The 15,131-nt window shown below is 40.1% G+C and overlaps 1 protein-coding gene across 1 annotated transcript; it reads left to right on the top strand.

Annotated features, from left to right (window-relative positions):
- Positions 1-260: 260 nt before the first annotated feature.
- LOC131231392 (protein SMALL AUXIN UP-REGULATED RNA 54-like) lies at positions 261-1,383 on the top strand. The gene has a single exon (XM_058227556.1). It carries the CDS (start codon positions 296-298, stop codon positions 734-736), a length of 441 nt encoding a protein of 146 aa, XP_058083539.1. The 5' UTR covers positions 261-295; the 3' UTR covers positions 737-1,383.
- Positions 1,384-15,131: the final 13,748 nt, after the last annotated feature.

The following is a 15,131-nucleotide window of genomic DNA, read 5'->3' as shown; positions in this document are numbered from 1 at the left end:
TGGCCCATGCCCACTCTCACGAAGGTTCCAAGACCACGTCGTTTGACAAATAACAGCTCTTTCTTACCTTTGGTTGGAGCCAAGGAGGCCAGAAACGACTAGACTAAAGGGACGTGACGAAGGTGACATTAAAGCGAAGAGCCTCCAATCACGTGCATTGGTCTCCATGCGTCTATACCGCAGTAAATGTAACCGAGTGCTTTCTACACCCATGATATTTTTCATACTATATAAACCATTCTAACAACATATACAAAACAAACATTCATTTCTAGAGAAGAAAAAAGCCTTAGCCATGGCCAAGTCCAAAACCAATGAGAGGAAGAACAGTATAGTGCAACTCAAGCATGTGGTAGAGAAGTTACAAAAGAGTCTCTATCTATCAAAGAGGTCTGTGGCTATCGGCCACAACCACCACCGAGAAGAAATAGATGAAGTTGGGGTCCACAGGACGATCCCAGAGGACGTGAAGGAGGGACATTTTGCAGTCCTGGCGGTCGACGATGGACGGTCCAAGAGGTTTGTCATTGCGTTGAGATATCTCAACCATCCACAGTTCCTGAGGCTGCTGGAACAGGCAGCAGAGGAGTTTGGCTTCAATCAGGAGGGTGCACTGGCGATCCCGTGCCGGCCGAGCGAGCTGGAGAGAATCCTGGCCGAGCATTGGATGGAAGAGAGAGATGGTAATGGTGGGGATGGGTGGGATGGTTACAAAACCATTGTGGAGAGTTGCTAAAGGAAAGAAAATTTCTCTATGTTTATATTCAACCCCTGCATCCTTACCTATTAATTTATCATGTACAGGAGCATATGAAACGAAGGATGTGTGATCTTATTTCCTAGAAAATGTATTTGTGTGTACGTCTGTAGTTCATTATTACTGGATCTTCAGATCAAACACCCATTCATGTGGGAAACGGATTGGCTACTCCCCCTGCCACCAGCCAATGGCTGGTGGTCGGTGTACTGTGGGCCCTACCATGATCTGTGTGTTTCATCCATGCCGTCCATATCTATTTTTCTGGATCATTTTATGGTATGAGACCAAACTTGTGGTATATCCAAATCTCAGGTAGACCACATTACAGGAAACAGTGTTGAATGAACCTCGACCATTAAAAACATTTTGGGGGCTATAAAAGGTTTGGATCAAGCTGATCTTTATTTTTTCCCTTCATCTGGGTCTGTATGACCTAATCAACGGATTGAATGTCAAATAAACAGTACAATGGGCCTCAGGAGGATTTTAATGGTGTATATCCAATCACTATTGTTTTCCTGTAGTGTGTTCCACCTGAATGGTATAAATCTGACACATACATCATTATGGCCCCCATTGATGTTCCGCATGTCAACACTTCCTGTGTTGAACCACAGAACCAGCAATGGAATTTCAACTCTCATGTGGATAACACTGTAGAAATAGTAGGAATTGATATTACTGTTGAAAACTTGTTACATCACGTAAGCCTCTCATCAAGTTAATATTTGTGTTTACCCTTCGTCTAGGTCTGAGAAATATTGTGAACAGGTTAGATGGCAAATAAACAGGTTTCAACCATTGTTCATTTAATCCTCACCAGTTTCTGTGGTGTGTTCCACTTGAGCTTCGGATGTTTCTCATTTTTCTCATCTTTTATAATGATATGGAAATTTTGATGGACGGTGTGGATTTAACACAGAAATTAAAGTGAGCTAAGATATGTTGTGTATTAAGCCACCAAGATCAACTGCGTTGGCCGCACAGGCTAATCCTTGCACAGGAATTTCCTGCGCAAGGATGCACGGTGGGGCCCAACGTAATGTTTGTTAGATATCTACACCATTTATCTTTTTTCGAACTCATTTTAGAACATGCGACCAAAAATGAGTTGGAAGACTCAAGTGGGTCAGGCGGGAGGAAAGGAAAGAAATTTCGACAGTTGAAACTTTCCCGGGCTCCACCTTGATGTTTATATGCCATCCAAACCGTTTATAAGGTCATTTCCACTGAGATGAAACGAAAACACAAAAAAGAAATATCGATACAAAACTTTTATGGCCATAAGATTATTTCAACGGTGCTCACTGAATCCCCACTGTTTCCTCTCGTGTGACCAACCTGAATTTTGGGTCTACCTCATTTTTGGTCACATGTCATAAAATAAGCTCTTAAAATGAATTGACGGATGAATTTCTCAGAAACATCTCAGTAGGCCCACCCCGCATCCTTGCACAGGAACTTCCTGCGAAAGGCTTTGGCAGGAAATCCGCGTCCCTAACACACTGCCGTTGCTTCCCACGGATTAGGTACAGCACCCGCTTGTTCGAGCACGGGACAGGTGGATACTCTTTGGGCCCCACCACGATGTATATGTTTTATCCATGCCATACGTCCACTTTTTATGTATATTGAAATATCAGATGGACCACGTTACAGAAAACAATGTTATTTGAAAGCTTACCATTAAAAACTTATTCAGAGCCATACAAGTTTTGGACAAAGCAGATATTTGTTTTTATCTTTCATCCAGGCCTGCATGACCAATCATCAGATTGGATGTGAAATAAAATTTACTGTGGTCCTTAGGAAGGTTTTAATGGTGGACATTAAATCATTACAGTTTTCCTACGGTGTGGTCCACGTGCGATTTATATCTGCCTTTTTTTTTTTATATCAAGCCCAAAAATAATTTGAAAAAATGGATAGATAGCACGGATAAAACAAATACATCATAATGGGACCCACGTAGCACCAATAGATCATAATGAAACCCACAAAGCACACCGTGCCACCGACTACTAGCGGCCTGGCTAGTGGCAGCGTCAATATCCAAACGGCGTCCAATCCGTCTGGGAAGCCGATTAGGTGGGTGTTAACCATGCCATCAAGGGCGGCTCAACATTTTTGGGGGCCTTAGGCAAGTCATAAAAATGAGGCTTTTTAGTTTTTTTTTTTTTTAAAGAAAATTATAAATTCCAAATTAAACCATAAATTTTCTTCTTGCCTTTTTAGATACAAAATTACTAATTAAACTTTTGTATTCAAATTTACCCAATAAATCAGTTTCGATAGATAAAATTGCTAAACCGTTTAATCTATCTTAAGACATAATTGTTCGTAAATAATTTTTTATAATATTTAGTTTCGAAAAACTTCTTTCTACAAATGCAACTCTAATAGGTATGGTAAGTAGTATTCTATATGCAATAAAGTAGAATTTAATTTTTTGAGAACTTAATTAGCAATAAAGTAAGTAGTCGTGGTCCTAGGTTTTAGGAGGAGAATTTATTGGGAATGATGCTATTATTTTGAAAAGAGACGATAGAGTTAGACTGTTATTATTGATAGTGCTAGTTTCTAGGATTTGTTTTTTATTTTCAATTTCAAATTTGTAAATTAATTTTTAGATGTTCGTTTTTTGTAGGTCTTTTAATAAGTTTTATTTCAAAAAATTTAGGCTTTTTTTTTTTTCTTCTTAATTTTAATTTTGCTATAATATTGGACCTTCATAATTAAGAATTTTTAATTTTACTATAATATAGGGCCTTCATAATTAGGAGGCCTTAGTCGATTGCCTCACTTGCCTACCCCTTAGAGCTGCCCTTGTGTGCCATATGGCCCACTAATGTGTTTTATATCTACACCGTCCATTCATTTCTCACGCCCAATTTAGACAGTGGTCTAAAAAATTAAGAAGATTCAAATATTAAGTGGACCATACCTGTAATGTTTCGGATTTTTCCCAACTTGGCAATGGACGTCCTTGGACATAGAATTGCCCTAGGACCTTATTCTGTTGTAATTAGGACGTAATTTAGTTAAGTATTAATAGCTTGGATCACTTTCTATACAAACTACAAAGGCCCAAGTACCTCTTCAGGCAGAAATCAAATAGGACCAAATCCTTTAGAAACTAAACGAGAATTAATTTAGCGCTAAACTAGATTCTCTGTGCAATGGGCCCTAATCACTTTAAATACAAACTGCAAGACCTAAAACGAGTAGAATCGATACCGCTACAATACCCTAAAACTTAGGATCAATCCCTAATCCTGTTTGCTCTCGGGAGCACACTGAAACTCCATATTGGACTTGGACCGCATGTCAAAAGTCCGGTTACTGCGAAACCATACGGTTAAGACCGTCTCACTGGACTTGATATCTACCTCGGAAATAAAGTTCTAATGATACCCAAAAATGCACAACTTGAGTTCAAAGCGAAGTGCGTGAGAAACGTAGATATCTTTAGAAATAAAATCCAAATTTAAGTAATCTGAGTCGTGTCGCTTGTGGGCCAAATATAAGGATTCAGACCGTAAGAATCTGACCCAAATACACCCTCGGATCAAGAGAAATGTCCCATACATGGCAATGCACTTGTGGCCCTGATCGAGTGCCCGTGACCGTTGAACTGAAACTGGTCCGCCACAGTCGATCTGTAAACCCGATCGGAGCGAAAACTCAGCCTGACGTAGATCCATGGTCAGGGAGCTTAAGTCGATTGCACGTAGAAAAGAGACCACCAGAAGTGCTCCGTTGGGCTGAAACAGACGCCCTTTAGATATAACCTAAGTATACCTTGGCCCTGGGGCCATTTCCATCAAACCTGGGCCGATATAAGGACCTTAAACCCCCTCACTGCCAATCTATACAAATTTCTTAGAAACCCTAGGTGAGAGAGAAAGAAAAGGAGAGAAAAGAGGAAGGAAGGAGGAGAGATTCTTGAGGATTGTTGTTGGGATCTTTTCCCACAACTCCACACGCCGTTTCGCTTCTCTACCACTCTACTCAATTTGATTCGGTTCCGATTTGCGTAAGAAATCCTAACCCTAAACTGATATAAATATCCAAATAGAACAATAGGCGAAATAGCTATCCTATTTCATGAATCAGGTAGCCGTTGTGCCGTAGACAAAGACTTAGCTTTTAAACTGGGTTCGATACGAGTCTACCGGCGAAAGGAGCGGACTATAAATGTTTAGGTAATGGTTTTCAAGGCCTTTAATGTCAGTAATGGTTTATGACTGACTTGATTACTGTCACATGTGATTAGATGCGATGTTTCCCGTATATTACACATATATGTAAACTATGTTGATTTTAATGCCTTCCATGTGTTTGTTGAAATGCTTTAATGAATATGAAATTATGATTTCTGCTTGCCATGATTATTGTTGAGAATACATGCTTATTGTATGGGTGGCAACTCCTTGGTAGAAGGATTTGCTATAATATAGGTTATAACTAATTTATTTCATATATGATGGAATGTGTAGACTAAGTGTTTGGAGAAATGTTTGAATGAGAAATGGTCTAATGAATTGTATATATTTAATGTGTTGAGATAGGATTTCTGTAAGACCCGTGTCCTAGTATGTACCATTCTGTTGGCTTCCGCGATCCTTCCGATCAAATTCCGGCAACCTTCGCACCGTATCCGACGTTTGCGCATGATCCTAAATCGGGTCCCGCATACCGAAGTCAGCTCGAACCGAAACTTGTATCATAACGACCGTGCCGTCACCGCTGTTCCAACGCCACGACTTGCGCACTGAACCGACACCCAAGCCAGGAGATGTGGGCCTATGTTCATTCCGAAGAAATGCCGCGTGTTGCGAATATCGAGAGAATCTCTATGATATGTCCCATCAGTCAATCAATTAATCAATGTCAAGTACAACCATACCTCAAGTACAACACCCATCCCTCCTTTTCCATAAGTCAACTCTTTCTCTCTCCCCTCACCATTCCTCTACCAAAATTTCAACCCAACCCATACCTCTCCTTACAACCACCACTCCACCCATCCCTTCATCCATTATTTCTCCATTTCTCTTATTTCTTAAAAACTCTCTCCCAAGCAGCAAAACTCCATACGTCCAAGCCTCTCCAAGCCATCCCAAACAATAAGTGTGGCCCACCCTCTCATCTCTCATCCCTACCATCAAAACCCCATCAACCTCTATCAAAGTTGAAGGCAAGGAGCTTAGGAGGCTAAGGGAGCAAGGAGAAGGCCTAGAGATGGGTGATCTACCGTTGTTTTCAATTTTAAGGGCTCACTTGTTGGTGGGACCCATTTCGATGTATGTGATGTATCGATGGAGGGCCCATAGTGGCGGGGTCCCTCCTCTCTATCACCATTTCTCTCTCTCTCTCTCTCTCTCTCTTTCTCTCTCTCTCTCTCTCTCTCTTTCCTTTCCCTAGAATGAAGTGGGCCCCACCAAATCATGTTAAATCCACTCCATTCATCAATGGTGTGGCCCACCACATTTTAGGCAAAATCCACTGTCCGGTGAGAAGTCCCACTTGCAAAACTATATATATATATATATAATATTATATTTATATTATTCTAATATATAAATATACGTAATATATATAGTTGGCGGGCCACGTCCATGTGGGACCCACCACAATGATGTGTTTATCCGTACCGTCCAGCATCATGTACGCTAAACACGGCGTGGTGGCTAACATGGAGTGCGTGGACTGACATGGGTATGTACTATCGAGCAAAAAAAAAGAAGAGAATTTATGTTCGTTTAGGGTGGGCTACTCATGTAGACTACACCTTGATGTATGGGGCTGATCCACACCGTCCATTCCATTCTCCATCTCACTTTAGGCGTTGAGCCAGAAAATGAAGTCATTCAGATTATCTGGCAGGCCATGGGGTAGAGAATAGGGGTTCTTACTATTAAAATACACTTTGAAGTTTTCCATACGCCAAAGTACCTCGGATATTTGGGTCATTTAACCTGTAATGAGCCGTAGGATCCAATGGCTGGAGTGGATCTAACCTATGCGGGCCTCACGTATGAAAAACCCCAAAAAAAATCGTAATTCTCAAAAAAAAAAAACATAAACAGCAGCAGCGTCTGCTGTTGCTTGCTGATTACGCCAGTGTGCGTTGGCGCTGAGGACGGGTTCGGGCAGGGACCGTGGTCCCATGCGTAGACCCCACTGTGATGAGCGTTGAACATCAACACTGTACATTTGATGCCCCACCTTTTGGGACCGTGGGCCACCCCAAAAATCAGTTGTATGTGGTGCTTAGGTGGCCCACATCATAGGAAACAGCGGTGATTAAACGGCTGCCATTGAAACCTCTTTTGGGCGGTACAGAGGGTTTGGGTCAATATGAAATTTGTTTTCCTCATCCGCAGGGTACGTGTGACCCTATCAACAGATTTGGATGATAAATAAGCATTACGGTGGGCCCCACGTGGGACCCACTTGTTTAGACAGGGTCGGCAGGTGCATCTCACAGCCGCTGTTCAGCTGCTGTTGGCGTCACCAAACTCTGTGGACCCTACCGTATGTGTTGCGTCCCAACTTGGAAATCCACCTGGGACAGTGACATCTGTGGACCCCACCATGATACAGGTATCCACCATGATACATGTGTTGTATCCTAACCGTCCATCCATTTGACAAGATTGTCTCAAGGCTTGAGACTAAAATATGTATATCAAAATAATAATAATAATAATAAAATAATAATAATAATAAGACACATCCATCTACCAGATGGACCACACTACAGGAGGCAGTGGATTGGGCACCCACCATTGGAACCCTTTTTGGGATTTTAGGAGTTTTGAACCCATATGATATATATATATATTTTTAAATCTGGTTCTTTGTGACCTTATGAATAGTCTAGATGGAAAATAAATTCCATGGTGGGCCCTCTAAATTGTAACAGTGTGAATCATTGTCACCATTGCCATTTGTGGTATGGTCCAGATGATCCTTGAATATGATTCATTTATTTTGAAATAATGCTCTAAATTGATCTCTAGTAGTAGATGGATGGTGTGGTTGGAATCGGCCCACATGACTTATTTGGGGCCCATGGGTTAAGGCCGATTTGATGTATTTAGGGGCCCACTTGGCTCGGCCCACTCGACTTGGCCCATTTGAGGCCCCATGAGATGTATGTGAGTACCTTATGTAGGCCCACTTTGATATACAAGAGGCCCATGTGATTGGGCCCATCTTAATGTATTTGTGGCCCATTGTTGAGGCCTACCTTGATATATATATACGAGACCCATGTTATAAGGCCCATTTGATGTATTTGGGCCCTTGGGTCGAGGCCCAACAAGATCTATATAAGGCTCATTGCAATATGTGATTCATGGCAGGCCGTGCCTTGGGAGCAATGATGGTTTGATGTCTACATTGTAAGAATGATGTTGGTTAAATGTCCGCATTGTCACTCTCTCCCTAGGGCCCATTAATAGGCCCATACCTGTAGCATATAGGTCGTCTAGGCCCATCTTCGTTTTGATCAGAGCCCATCACCACATAACATGTATAATATAGATCCATAATTCATGATCATACGCATCATATGTATGCCTGATATGAGAAGTGATTGATCATAGCATATGCCTTCGAGCAGATCATTTATGGGCTCCCTGACAGGTGGAGTTGCCCCACATGAGTGTTCGGTATGCGCAGGATTGTTGCATGTCTGATAGTATGATTCATGCACTTGCATTAATGTGATTGTGATTACTATATGCCCTAGTGACATAAGGGTCATAGCCTCCACAGACACATCGTGGGTGGCTGGATTAGATACCGAAAATATTGTTACTAAGCATCGAAGCGCCATAGATGTCCCTGGGTGAAAATTCCTAGACCCGATGGTACCAGAGGATGACTCCAACGTCAAGACCGAGTGGATATATGAGCGCGCGAGGGCCGAATACCAGGAGGCCGTGTCTCCCACTGTGTCGTGGTCGGTTGGAAAGGGGTGTGACCTTACTCGCCCAAGGGTAGAAGGCAATACTAGGCTGAGTTTGACCAGCTCGTAAATGGGTCCGCTATCGACATGCCGGATAGGTATTGACAGACTATTGGCCAGGCGGATAGTGAGGTTTCTTACACTCACTTGGACTGTGCAGCTAGGAGAGTGGTAGTGCCACTTGGAGTGTACTAAACCCCAGTGATTATCCGGAATGAGAACTGTACTGATATATGATGAGGATTGGCATGAACAATATACACCCTATCACATATATAAACTTGAAATAAATAAAACTTATGCAAATGGAATAATCAAATCGTTATTTATTCCTCTTAGGCAATTTCGGAGATGAAATTGGTTTTTAAGGGGGGTAGATTGTAACATCCCGAATTTTTTCCAACTTGGCAATGGATGTCCTTGGATGTAGAACTGCCCTAGGACCTTATTCTGTTGTAATTAAGGCATAATTTAGTTAAGTATTAATAGCTTGGATCACTTTCTATACAAACTACAAAGGCCCGAGTACCACCTCAGGCAGAAATCAAATAGGACCAAATCCTTTAGAAACTAAACAAGAATTAATTTAGCGCTAAACTAAATTCTCTATGCAATGGGCCCTAATCACTTTAAATATAAACTGCAAGACCCAAAATGAGTAGAATCGATACCACTACAATACCCTAAAACTTAGGATCAATCCCTAATCCCGTTTGTTCTCAGGAGCACACTGAAACTCCGTATCGGACCTGGACTGCACGTCAAAAGTCCGGTTACTGTGAAACCATGCGGTTAGGATCGTCTCACTGGACTTGACATCCACCTCAGAAATGAAGTCCTAATGATACCCAGAAATGCACAACTTGAGTCCGGAGCGAAGTGCGTGAGAAACGTGGATATCTTTAGAAATAAAATCTGAATTTAAGTAATCTGAGTCGTGTCGCTTGCAGACCAAATATAAGGATTCAGACCGTCATAATCTGACCCAAATACACCCTCGGATCAGGGGAAATGTCCCATACATGGCAATGCACTTGTGGCCCTGGTCGAGTGCCCATGACTGTTGAACTGAAACTGGTCCGCCACGGTCGATCGGTAAACCCGATCGGAGCGAAAACTCAGCCTAACCTAAATCCATGGTTAGAGAGCTTAAGTCCGACTGCACATAGAAAAGGGGCCACCAAAAGTGCTCTGTTGGGCTGAAACAGACGCCTTTTGGATATAACCTAAGTATACCTTGGCCTTGGGGCCATTTCCATCAAACCTGGGCCTATATAAGGACCTTAAACCCCCTCACTCCCAATCCATACGAATTTCTTAGAAACCCTAGGTGAGAGAGAAAGAAAAGGAGAGAAAAGATGAAGGAAGGAGGAGAGATTCCTGGGGATTGTTGTTGGGATCTTTTCCCACAACTCCACATGCCGTTTTGCTTCTCTACTACACTACTCAACTTGATTCGGATCCGATTTAGGTAAGAAATCCTAACCCTAAATTGATATAGATATCCAAATAGAGCAATAAGCGAAATAGCTAACCTATTTCATGAATCAGGTAGCCGTTGTGCCGTAGACAAAGACTTAGCTTTTAAACTGAGTTCGATACGAGTCTACCGGCAAAAGGTGCGGACTATAAATGTTTAGGTTATGGTTTTCAAGGCCTTCAATGTCAGTAATGGTTTATGACTGACTTGATTACTGTCACATGTGATTAGATGAGATGTTTCCCGTATATTACACATATATGTAAACTATATTGATTTTAATGCCTTCCATGTATTTGTTGAAATGCTTAAATGAATATGAAATTATGATTTCTGCTTGCCATGATTATTGTTGAGAATACATGCTTATTGTATGGGTGGCAATTCCTTGGTGGAAGGATTTGCTATAATATAGGTTATAACTAATTTATTTCATATATGATGGAATGTGTAGACTAAGTGTTTGATGAAATGTTTGAATGAGAAATGGTCCAATGAATTGTATATATTTAGGGTGTTGAGATAGGATTTCCCAACTACCTTACCTAGGTATATAATTTCCTCCATGTAGTCATAATTTCAACTATATGGTTTATGTATAAAATGCACATGTATAATGACATGTTCTATGTGATTGATAAAATGTCTGAATGAGGTATTGTTCGTTGAACTATATTTAATAAGGGTGTTGAGATAGAATTCTCAGCTACCTTATCCATATGTATAGTTTCCTTCATATAACCTAAATTCTGATTATGCAAATTTATGGATAAAATGCAATATATGGCAATATGTGCAATGTGTTTGATGAAATGCTCGAATGAGATTCATGTTGGAAATATTCGCTAAATGCTTATATGATTTTCACATGTCTCCATATGCTTTATTTGAATATGATTGGGACTACTATGTAGTCCAGGCAATCGGTAACAATTCCTATTTGAGTGGCCGCATTAGTCTCGCCACAATTGATGCGTTCTGTGAATCCGAGTAATATGATGATCGTTGACAATGGTACCTTGTCGATTAATTCAGCATACGCTTGTACCAATCGAGCTCGTCAAGTAACCCAATTGACCCGATGTATGTTTACCATGTATGGACGCTACTGCTTGAATCTAAGGTACCAAACTCACCAGTGGAAAACCCCTTTAACCTTGGTACCTCGATTCGCTAAGACTCATGAGCCTGGCATGGTAGTATGGGATACTGTGGTCGAGCTGTCGGCCTACGCTGGGGTGACAAGCCTCCCCGTAGTGACCAGTGAACAACCCAAACTCGTGAGCTGAATATGGTGGTATGAGACACTGTATTCGAGCTGTCGGCCTACCCTTGCGTAGCCTGGCTGTGGTACCCAGTCGGGTTGGTGACGAGCCTTCGAAAATAGACTGTCAGTTGGTAGGGTGTGAGTGGTAGTGACCTCGAGTGTACTCTGAGACTACGTTGAGGCGATGAGTCTTTCCGTAGCAACCAGAGTACAAACTAGGCCTACACTAATAAGGTGACGAGTTCTTTGTGGCGACCTAGAACCATAACATCGTATGAGATTTACTAGGACTGACGACCCTAGAATGGATTATCGTTTGAGAATTGATATAAGGGAGGTACTTTAGCTTTCCAATCCTGCTGTATGAAAAGGACTAATAAGAACTTGGTAATCATACTCATGCACCGCATTGCATGTGCCGTTTGGCGATGTGTAAAGAGCACGAGGAAGTGACTGACATGCGCGACCGTTAAATAAAGATCGCTAAGGGAGTGCAGGCGAGGGCATGCATCATTTGTACATACCATTCCTACATTAATCAGAGTACTTAGAGATGTTCGATTGTATTGCTTTATCATTACTGCTTAACTGAATTGATAACATGTTAACCTTTGCTTTATTGTTCCACTGAGTTGATCACTCACTCCCACGTTACGGAACGGTGTTTTAAACACCCACCAGACCTTATTTTAGTTTCAAATGATGGCGATGCGTGTGAAGCGGAGCCAGACTTTTATGATGATGAGGAGGGTTTCTCCTATATGCAGCTATCAGGTGGGTCTATGTAGACCATGTTCTGATCGACGGGGTTATAGGGATGCTGATTAGATGTCATTACACTTGTTATTTTGCACTTTTGGAACACCATGTCTATATTCATTTTGTCCATTTGGAGTATACATGTATATATTTAACCTGGTAACATGTTCACACTATGGAGACTTGCGACAGTTTATATACTTTATATATCTATCACAGTCTTCCTCTTGCGAAATTTAACTGTCTCTGGAGTATGATATATTGTTTTGGTATAATCCCACTCATGTTTAATGCACTAATATGAACAATATTCAATCATCATTATCTATGCTGCATAAGTGATGCGTTGGAACTCGGGAGCTGAGCTTCTGCTTGACCCCCAATTTTCAGGGCGTTACAATACCACATCAAACAACGATGATTGAATATTCACCATTAAAAGCTACACAGACACATTGTAAGAAGACCTATAATGTTTACTCTCCATAAAACACGTTGACAAGGTCCACCAGATCTTGATTTTGGAAAAATACAAAGATCACCTTGAGTGGGCTATAAAATATTTTACCATTTTTTCCTATGTTGTGGTCCGCGAGAGATTTAAATATGCTTAAATATTGGGATAACGTCATCATTTTTTTTAATAATCAAATTTAGCCTCATACAGTAGCCCTAATACCTAGGTTTGTGAGCGTGATTTGGAATCCCATGGATTTGAAATCCTCCTATTGTGTTTGGTAGCAGGATTGGAAATCAACTTTAATCCAAAAGTAGCTATACATGGTATATTTATATGGGTTTGAATTTAATTACTAAATCAACTTTAATATCTCCAATTAGTGACATATGTAATGTTTGACACAATGGTTGTAATAAGCCCACTAAAATATATGCTTTGGCCAAAAATGATGAAATTGCAAGTCTCGGATGGGCCACAAGCACAAGATCATGTCCGATTGACTAACCAACGATTTTTAACCGTTAATTTACATGGACAATGTTTGGACGGTGTTGATCATCATATTAGACTAATTAATAGTGATGCAATTGATAATATAATTGTTTTTGGATATCATTAGTGAGTCATGTGCTTGATAGAATAATAGTTTGGTGACACACATTTTACACGTGCATCTATTGTAAGGATTAATTTTACTTGTAATCCAAGTTATTACCATGGATTTCAAACACCCTCCTTGAAGGGATTTGAAACCCTCATTTACCATATGCTACCAAACAATGGGGGATTTGAAATGTCCTCACCTCTTTCCTGTCTCGCCGACCCTCAAAGCGGATTGCCTAAACAATCCTTATTTAGGAGCTTCCTAAAACCGGAAGCAATGTGGCCAGCTATGATGTTTTTGGGAAATTTACTCCGTCTGTCAGTTTGCCAGATCATGTTTGGGGACATGTAAATTAAAATATGAGTCAGATCCAAAAATGACATGCACTGCTCTACAGGAAAAAGTGGGTAGGGAAATGCCATATGTTGAAACCTCCCTATGTCCACCGTGATGTTTTCATGACATCCATACCGTTCATCAGTTCATTTGTATAGTGATTATCTGAAAATTAAATAATATTTGTGTGATCTAAAACTTCAGTGGCCCCACAATTGTTTCAACATTGGTACATTCTATCCTGACAGTTTCTTGTCATGTGACCTACTTGAGTTATAGATCTGCCTCATTTTGTGAATTCATGCATAACATGATTTGAAAAATCCAATCGCCTGCCCGCAACCCCCCTTCCCCCCTAAAATTTATAATAATAATAATAATAAAACTCTTATTCACCACATTTCCGTACCCACTCAAGATATGCTTATTGAACTATATATTAATGATAAGGGAATTGTCCAAGTATTTGTTCAAATAGGTATAATCCATGTAATTGAAGAAACTATCAAAATGAAACAGTTGACCCATTTCTTTGTTCCTAACCATTCTTTCAATTCATCGCGGATTGGATCAAAACAATAATAATTCTTAAATGAGGTATTCAACTCCAGGGATGAATCGAAAAAAAAAAAAACTTTATGGGCTCTACCTCCTATTTTTTATGAAGAAAGTTGGGAATTCCTTAAAAGAAGAGGAACACTCCTAAATTTCAGCTTTTGTACATTGTAAACTCCTCCAAGGGAATCTTTTCTCGCAATGGGAAGAGCAATCTATTTTCCTCTTTCGAATTTTCATCTCTTGTATTTAAAAGAACCCTTAATCGCTCTTGTATCGTAGGCTACTCTTTCTCTAAATTTCTTCATTTGAATCAATGTATTCACGGGTGAAATTTTCGATTTCAACGCCGATGTAGTTTCTATACATTGGTATAAATATATGACTTTTATTATTCCCTTTATGTATTGAAATTGGATTAGTGCTATGAGTAATTTGAAATTTAATCTTTAGATTGATTGTTGTTAACCATAAACATTGAAATTCCTCTTAGTTAATTGTTTTTTTTTTTTTGTTAAATTTTGCTTTGGTAGTTGATTGTTTCATTCTTTAATATTTTTTTAATGATTGAAAATGTAATATTTTTGTGAGTTAAAATGCATTGAAAATTAAATAATATTTATTGTATTTACGTTTTATAGTTCGTTTGTTTTTTTAGTTTTAATAAAGACATTATGTTTCAGACACTACCTTAATCTGTCTCACTAATATTGAATTTTGAATGCTTTATAAGTTTTGGCAAACAACAAGAAGATGAACCATTAATAGATTTTATTTATTTTAAGCATTATGTTAAGGAATAGCTCACTTTGCATAATTAAAAATGGGTCCTTTTAGGCAAATCGGAATCCTGCATGTGACAGCAGCAAAGCAAACTTGATGTCACGGATGATTGGACTGTTGGATAGCTACAGAAGTTTTTCTAGTGT

The sequence above is a fragment of the Magnolia sinica genome, chromosome 17 (genome assembly GCF_029962835.1).
Source record: "Magnolia sinica isolate HGM2019 chromosome 17, MsV1, whole genome shotgun sequence".
In the NCBI taxonomy this organism is placed as follows: domain Eukaryota; kingdom Viridiplantae; phylum Streptophyta; class Magnoliopsida; order Magnoliales; family Magnoliaceae; genus Magnolia; species Magnolia sinica.
The sequence above is the reverse complement of the archived record's forward strand: the minus strand, read 5'-3'. Positions and strand labels throughout refer to the sequence as shown.

What these genes read in the sequence shown, in the direction of transcription:
- LOC131231392 (XM_058227556.1), top strand. Translation starts at nt 296, where the DNA reads ATGGCCAAGTCCAAAACCAATGAGAGGAAGAACAGTATAGTGCAACTC.